The sequence below is a fragment of the Nerophis ophidion genome, linkage group LG23 (genome assembly GCF_033978795.1).
Source record: "Nerophis ophidion isolate RoL-2023_Sa linkage group LG23, RoL_Noph_v1.0, whole genome shotgun sequence".
Taxonomy (NCBI): Eukaryota; Metazoa; Chordata; class Actinopteri; order Syngnathiformes; family Syngnathidae; genus Nerophis; species Nerophis ophidion.
In genome coordinates this window covers 18,444,961-18,454,347 of record NC_084633.1, presented here as the reverse complement: position 1 = coordinate 18,454,347, position 9,387 = coordinate 18,444,961, and the positions used below count along the sequence as shown (strand labels likewise).

The following is a 9,387-nucleotide window of genomic DNA, read 5'->3' as shown; positions in this document are numbered from 1 at the left end:
TATATATAATGTATGTGTATGTATGTGTGTGTATGAATGTATATATGTATATATATAAAATAATATATATATATATATAATTAGTTGTTTTGGGTTATTATTATATATATATATATATATACATTTTGGTATATATTTATATATATATTTAATAACCAAAAACAACTAATTATATGTATATATATATATATATATATATATATATATATATATATATATATATATATATATATATATACATACATATATATACATATATATATATATATATATATGCATAAATATATAGATTTATATATATATATATATATGCATAAATACATAGATATATATATATATATATATAATGTATGTGTATGTATGTGTGTGTATGTATGTGTGTGTATATATATATATATATAAAATAATATATATATATATAATTAGTTGTTTTTGGTTATTAATATATATATATATATATACATACATATTTGTGTGTGTATTTTTCTTACTTAGCTATATAAAATAAATGTTGGAAAAATACTTACTATATTAATTTAAATATGTCTGATTCAACTGTAATGGTGGACATATTATTTGGACTAATGGATTTTCTGCAGGAACTTAAGTAGTTAATAGTAATATTACAGGGCAATGTTTTATTTTCTTTTACACAGGATATTTTTAAAAAATATTTCAAAAAATATTTAAAAAATAATTTATATAATTATTTAAATTTATTGATTTTAACATAATATTACAAATAAGCATATTTTCGTAATATTTTATTGTTAAATGTTTTTACAGGCAAAATCTGCAAAAAAACTTTTTTGTACGTAACCATTTGAAATAAATCATCTAATATACATATTGTGAACATTTTCTTTTACATATATTGATGTAAATATATAATCCATCCATCCATATTTTACCAAAAAGTTTGTAAATAAATATTTCTCCAATAACTTAAGTACTATAGTAGTAACATGTTATTTATTGCTTATATTGTATTTCAACTGCACCTAACAGAGTAGCCACCTGTATTTTCATCATGCTCTCATCCATCCATCCATTTTCTACCGCTTATTCCCTTTCGGGGTCGCGGGGGGCGCTGGCGCCTATCTCAGCTACAATCGGACGGAAGGCGGGGTGTTTAATGACAATAAAGCGTTCCATTCTTTTCTATGTGAATTATATTTATATAGCGCTTTTCTCTAGTGACTCAAAGCGCTTTACATAGTGAAACCCAATATCTAAGTTACATTTAAAGCAGTGTGGGTGGCACTGGGAGCAGGTGGGTAAAGTGTCTTGCCCAAGGACACAACGGCAGTGATTAGGATGGCGGAAGCGGGAATCGAACCTGCAACCCTCAAGTTGCTGGCACGGCCACTCTACCAACCGAGCTATTCTATTAAAAACACAACCAACATAATGTATTTAACCATTTAAAATACATATTTAAAAATAATGAATTTATTTAGTAATTTAAATATATTGATTTAAAGTATAATATTGTATATGCATTATTGTATTATTATAAGTATTATTATATGTCATTTTTTTCCATAATGTGAGTCGTTAATAGCCTGTTTATAAGGCAAACGCAGCCATATTTGATTACTGACAACAGATTCCACTTTCAAACAAGGAAATTATGATGGAAAATAATCTTAGTGATATTTTTTTAATAAATATGTTGCTTTTGAAAGTCAATTTGCCTTTTAATGTACTACAATATGTATTTTTAAAATATTTCAGTGCCTTTTAAGTACCATGCTAACCTCGTGCTAAAATTAATGACAATGATAATTAAATCAATCCATCCATTAATTTTCTTCCGTTTATCCGAGGTCGGGTTGCGGGGGCAGCAGCCTAAGCAGAGAAGCCCAGACTTCCCTCCCCCCAATTAATGAGAATTTTTATTTCTTTCAAAAACTTTAAAAAGTCAAAGAAGTGATACAATTTTGTAGTGTGGTCGAACTATGGAATTCCAGTGCGTAAAATGATGCCAAGTATGTTTTTTCCAAACACGTGAAACACAAATTGTATACATCTTAAAAAAAAAACATATCAATTTGTTTGGAATGAGATATATTTGTAAATAAATTCTTCATATATATATTTTTAAGAGTAAAAATTTGGTTTTGTCCATTTTCCCCCCCAGGCTGTTCCTACAGAACTTCTCCGCATCTGCGAGGGCACTCACCGATAAGGAGACCAAGGCCTTCCTCGCCGCCGGTGACAGCGATGGCGACGGCAAGATCGGAATTGAGGGTGAGACTTATGACCATATATTCAACTAGCTTTGGTATATAGTGAATAACATTCACTGTACAAACATACATATACACATACACTCACTGTACAAACATACATATACACATACATGTACACATACATTCACTCTACAAACATACATACAAACATACATGTACATATACACTCACTGTACAAACATACATATACACATACATTCACTGTACAAACATACATATACACATACATGTACACATACACTCAATGTACAAACATACATATACACATACATGTACACATACACTCACTGTACAAACATACATGTACACATACATGTACATATACACTCACTGTACAAACATACATATACACATACACATACATTCACTGTACAAACATACATATACACATACATGTACACATACACTCAATGTACAAACATACATATACACATACATGTACACATACACTCACTGTACAAACATACATATACACATACATGTACACATACACTCACTGTACAAACATACATATACACATACATGTACACATACATTCACTCTACAAACATACATATACACATACTGTACATATACATTCACTGAACAAACAAACACATACACATACTGTACATATACATTCACTGAACAAACATACATATACACATACATGTACACATACATTCACTCTACAAACATACATATACACATACATGTACACATACATTCACTCTACAAACATACATATACACATACTGTACATATACATTCACTGAACAAACAAACATACATATATACATACAAACATTCCTGCATATAATCTCGTTTCCTCAAACATATATTAACGTTGTTGCCCTAGGGTAAACTGGGTAACACATGGCACACTGACAAACCTTAACCTATTGTTACCATAACAATCTACAAGGTTAATATAGGTTGCTTCTCTTCAGTCTCCTCCATTTATCTGCATTCTTTTGTATCTCTAGTTATCATTACATTTATGTATTGTTGCATTTGAACAACTGTATTGATAATAGATGTAATTATTGTTATTGTTTATTACCAATAGTGATATTTATTTTTGTTTTTGTATTGATCCATTTTTAGTGTAATAATGATCATTGTCATTTCTGAATTTACTTCGCTAACTGCTTCTTTGCTATCACTTTTATCATCATATTGATATCACTCGGGGAACATATTCTTAGTAACAAAGACTTAATTTAGAGTTATTTGGACACTAGGGGAACATATAAGTAACAGACTTAATTTAGAGTTATTTTGATACTCGGGGAACATATTCTAAGTAACAAAGACTTAATTTAGAGTTATTTCGATACACGGGGAACATGTTCTTAGTAACAAATAATTTAGAGTTATTTGGACACTAGGGGAACATATTCTAAGTAACAAAGACGTAATTTAGAGTTATTTCGATACTCGGGGAACATATTCTAAGTAACAAAGACTTAATTTAGAGTTATTTCGATACTCGGGGAACATGTTCTTAGTAACAAAGACTTAATTTAGAGTTATTTGGACACTAGGGGAACATATTCTAAGTAACAAAGACTTAATTTTGAGTTATTTGGACACTAGGGGAAAATCTTCTAAGTAACAAAGACGTAATTTAGAGTTATTTCGATACTCGGGGAACATATTCTAAGTAACAAAGACTTAATTTAGAGTAATTTGAACACTAGGGGAACATATTCTAAGTAACAGACTTAATTTGGAGTTATTTTGATACTTGGGGAACATATTCTAAGTAACAAAGACTTAATTTAGAGTTATTTGGACACTAGGGGAACGTATTCTAAGTAACAAAGACGTAATTTAGAGTTATTTCGATACTCGGGGAACATATTCTAAGTAAGAAAGACTTAATTTAGAGTTATTTCGATACTCGGGGAACATGTTCTTAGTAACAAAGACTTAATTTAGAGTTATTTGGACACTAGGGGAACATATTCTAAGTAACAAAGACTTAATTTTGAGTTATTTGGACACTAGGGGAAAATCTTCTAAGTAACAAAGACGTAATTTAGAGTTATTTCGATACTCGGGGAACATATTCTAAGTAACAAAGACTTAATTTAGAGTAATTTGAACACTAGGGGAACATATTCTAAGTAACAGACTTAATTTGGAGTTATTTTGATACTTGGGGAACATATTCTAAGTAACAAAGACTTAATTTAGAGTTATTTGGACACTAGGGGAACGTATTCTAAGTAACAAAGACGTAATTTAGAGTAATTTGGACACTCGGGGAACATAAGTAACAGACCTAATTTAGAGTTATTTCGATACTCAGGGAACTTATTAGTAACAAAGACTTATTTTAGATTTATTTGGACACTAGGGGAACATATTCTAAGTAACAAAGACGTAATTTAGAGTTATTTCGATACTCGAGGAACATATTCTTAGTAACAAAGACTTGGTTTAGAGTTATTTGGACACTAGGGGAACATATAAGTAACAGACTTAATTTAAAGTTATTTCGATACTCAGGGAACATATTCTTAGTAACAAAGACTTAATTTAGAGTTATTTGGACACTAGGAGAAGGTGTTCTAAGTAACAAAGACGTAATTTAGAGTTATTTCGATACGCGGGGAACATATTCTTAGTAACAAAGACTTAATTTAGAGTTATTTGGACACTAGGGGAACATAAGTAACAGACTTAATTTAGAGTTATTTCGATACTCGGGGAACATATTCTTAGTAACAAAGACTTAATTTAGAGTTATTTGGACACTAGGGGAAGGTGTTCTAAGTAACAAAGACCTAATTTAGAGTTATTTTGATACTCGGGGAACATATTCTAAGTAACAGACTTAATTTAGAGTAATTTGAACACTAGGGGAACATATAAGTAACAGACTTAATTTAGAGTTATTTCGATACTCGGGGAACATATTCTTAGTAACAAAGACTTAATTTAGAGTTATTTGGACACTAGGGGAACATATTCTAAGTAACAAAGACTTAATTTAGAATTATTTCGATACTCTGGGAACACATTCTAAGTAACAAACACTTAATTTAGAGTAATTTGGACACTGGGGAAATATATAAGTAACAGACTTAATTTAGAGTTATTTCCATACTTTGGGAACATATTCTTAGTAACAAAGATCTAATTTAGAGTTATTTAGACACAGGGGAACGTATTCTAAGTAACAAAGACGTAATTTAGAGTTATTTCGATACTCGGGGAGCATATTCTTAGTAACAAAGACTTAATTTAGAGTTATTTGGACACAAGGGGAACATATAAGTAACAGACTTAATATAGAGGTATTTCGATACTCGGGGAACATATTCTAAGTAACAAAGACTTAATTTAGAGTTATTTGGACACTAGGGGAAGGTATTCTAAGTAACAAAGACGTAATTTAGAGTTATTTCAATACTCGGGGAACATATTCTTAGTAACAAAGACTTACTTTAGAGTAATTTGGAAACTTGGGGAACATAAGTAACAGACTTAATTTAGAGTTATTTCGATACTCGGGGAACATATTCTTAGTAACAAAGGCTTAATTTAGAGTTATTTGGACACTAGGGGAACATATTCTAAGTAACAAAGACTTAATTTAGAATTATTTCGATACTCTGGGAGCACATTCTAAGTAACAAACACTTAATTTAGAGTAATTTGGACACTGGGGAAATATATAAGTAACAGACTTAATTTAGAGTTATTTCCATACTTGGGGAACACATTCTTAGTAAAAAAGACCTAATTTAGAATTATTTAGACACAGGGGAACGTATTCTAAGTAACAAAGACGTAATTTAGAGTTATTTCGATACTCGGGGAACATATTCTTAGTAACAAAGACTTAATTTAGAGTTATTTGGACACTAGGGGAACATATTCTAAGTAACAAAGAAGTAATTTAGAGTTATTTCGATACTCGGGGAGCATATTCTTAGTAACAAAGACTTAATTTAGAGTAATTTGGAAACTTGGGGAACATAAGTAACATACTTAATTTAGAGTTATTTCGATACTCGGGGAACATATTCTTAGTAACAAAGACTTAATTTAGAGTTATTTGGACACTAGGGGAACATATTCTAAGTAACAAAGACGTAATTTAGAGTTATTTCGATACTCGGGGAACATATTCTTAGTAACAAAGACTTAATTTAGACTTATTTGGACACTAGGGGAACATATAAGTAACAGACTTAATTTTGAGTTATTTCGATACTCTGGGAACATATTCTAAGTAACTTAATTTAGAGTAATTTAGACACCAGGGGAACATATAAGTAACAGACTTAATTTTGCGTTATTTCGATACTCTGGGAACATATTCTAAGTAATAAAGACTTAATTTTGAGTTAAATGGCTAGGGTTAGGGTCAGGGTTAGAGGGTTAGGGTTATAATAAGGCCATGCCGAATAAGGCATTAATGAATAATTCCGCTGGTAATCACCGTGTTAAAAATAACGTTCGAAATATAAAACATTCTCATGCATTTTAATCCATCCATCCATTTTATACCGCTCCTATTTTATTTATTATTGGTTAGCTTCAGAATAATGTTATTACAAATAATAAGAGACTGCTTATGCTCTAAAAAATTGATTCAACTTAAAAATGCATGCATTTAGTTGTATTCCATGTTAAAATATATTATATGGCTCTCACGGAAATACATTTAAAAGCATTTGGCTCTCTCAGCCAAAAAGGCTCCCGAACCCTGAGTTAGAGTGTCCGCCCTAAGATCGGTATGTTTTGAGCTCAAACCCCGGCCGAGTCATAGCAACGTCTATAAAAACGGGACCCGTTACCTCCCTGCTTGGCACTCAGCATCAAGGGTTGGAATTGGGGGTTAAATCACCAAAAATGATTCCCGGGCGCGGCCACCGCTGCTGCTCACTGCTCCCCTCACCTCCCGGGGGTGAACAAGGGGATGGGTCAAATGCGGAGGACAAAATTCACCACACCTAGTGTGTGTGTGACAATCATTGCTACTTTAACTTCACAATGGAGCCATAATGCTGATAAAAGTAGCAACATTGCACTAACTTTGCTTCCATTTTACTTTCAGAGTTCGCCGTCCTTGTCAAGGCATGAGTCCCCCGCTGATCAAGATCCTCTCGATTCCACAGAATTGCGGCAAAAAAAACCCCCCAAAAAACTAAACAACCTTTGCAGGATTCAGAGCAACCATCAGCTGGAAGATTTTTTTTTTTTTTATACCTTATTTATGAGTTGCCTGCGGACTATTTCTTAATATCAAGCACATCTTTTCAACCTGTTGCTATTCTCACGTGTTCGATGTTCTGAATCTTGTGCAGGTTGTACACACACCTGCACTTTTTTTCTTTTTCTTTTTTAAATCGAGGCAGAGTGAAAAAAAAAAACAGGAATAAATACTCTTTTGGTGTAAAAGTCAAAACCCTTTTTTGGACACTTCTTTGTGTTTGCATGCACACACACACACACACACACACACACGACTAGAAGTGATGTCACTGGGAATTTGCCAAGGGTTTCGACTACAAGATGAACTGTTTTTGTTTTTTTCCTAACGGCTTTGGATGGCTCACATGGCTTGAAGCCAGGAATTGGCAGACACAAGCGGGCTGGGCTCCGAGACCCGCGGGACTACGGGAGACTCGCAACGGCCAGATAGTAGGGCTGCAAAATCTTTGGGTGTCCCAGGATTCGATTCAATATCGATTCTTGGGGTCGGGATTCGATTATAAATCGATTTTCTTCGATTCAACGTGATTCTCGATTCAAAAACGATATTTGTCCGATTCAAAACGAGTCAATACATAAGATTTCAGCAGGATCTACCCCAGTCTGCTGAAATTCTAGCAGAGTAGTAGATTTAAAAAAAAAAATTAAAGCTGCAAGCAGCGTTGGTCGGGTCCGCGACTCAAGCCCTGGTCTAAGTCAGACCAACATAGAGGTTTTCGTTTAATGTCTCTACAACATTCCTAACAGAAGTTACATGCAGTTTTGTCTGGTTTTTTTCCTAGGGGGCGCTAAAGCGAAATTTAGATTTTTGGGGTTTGTTTTTTTATTAGATGGCAATTTTTTGCCAGTCCTGATGTGTGTGTAAAATTTGGTGAGTTTTGAAGAATGTTAAGAGGGTCAAATTACAGATCGGTGTTTCTGGATGTTGTTGATAAATGGCTATCGCAACAGATTTAAAAAAAAAAAAAAAAAACGCTTTTATAATTGTAAAGGACAATGTTTTATCAACTGATTGCAATAATGTAAATTTGTTTTAACTATTAAACGAACTAAAAATATGACTTATTATATCTTTGTGAAAACATTGCACACAGTGTGTTGTCAAGCTTATGACACTATTGTTCTTTTTTTTTATTTTTATAAATGTCTAATGATAATGTCAATGAGGCATTTTTAATCACTGCTATAACTAATAATACTGTTGTTGATAATATTCATTTTTGTTTCACTACTTTTGGTTTGTTCTGTGTGGTGTTTGTGTCTCCTCTCAATTGCTCTGTTTATTGCAGTTCCGAGTGTTGCTGGCTCAGGTTCGGTTTTGGAATTGGATTGCATTGTTATGGTATGGCTGTGTATTGTCTTGTTGGATTGATAAAAAAAATTCTCATTTTTTAATCAATCCAACAAAACAATACACAGCCATATAATTCTGAGGCTTCACGGTGGCAGAGGGGTTAGTGCGTCTGCCTCACAATATGAAGGTCCTGCAGTCCTGGGTTCAAATCCAGGCTCGGGATCTTTCTGTGTGGAGTTCGCATGTTCTCCCCGTGAATGCGTGGGTTCCCTCCGGGTACTCCCAAAGACTACCATCTTGGGTATACGTTGATTGGCAACACTAAATTGGCCCTTGAGTGTGAATGTTGTCTGTCTATCTGTGTTGGCCCTGCGATGAGGTGGCGACTTGTCCAGGGTGTACCCCGCCTTCCGCCCGATTGTAGCTAAGATAGGCGCCAGCGTCCCCCGCGACCCCAAAAGGGAATAAGCGGTAAAAAAATGGATGGAATCGATTCCCAAAGCCCAAAAAAAGTCTGCGGGCTGTAGAGCTTTTTCATTTCGGGCTCCAGTGCTCTGGAATGCCCTCCCGGTAACAGTTCGAGATGCTACCTCAGTAGAAGCATTTAAGTCTCACCTTAAAACT

General features: G+C 33.3%; 1 protein-coding gene across 1 annotated transcript in view; it reads left to right on the top strand.

Moving 5' to 3' along the window:
• The window catches only part of LOC133541607 (parvalbumin beta-2-like), a 12,072-nt gene extending 4,410 nt beyond the window's left edge, over positions 1-7,662 (top strand). Inside the window, exons 4-5 of the mRNA XM_061885092.1 lie at positions 2,144-2,253; positions 7,312-7,662. Coding sequence (XP_061741076.1) covers positions 2,144-2,253; positions 7,312-7,337 — 136 coding nt within the window. The 3' untranslated portion in view covers positions 7,338-7,662. The remainder of the gene's footprint in view (positions 1-2,143; positions 2,254-7,311) is intronic.
• The last annotated feature ends 1,725 nt before the right edge of the window (positions 7,663-9,387 follow it).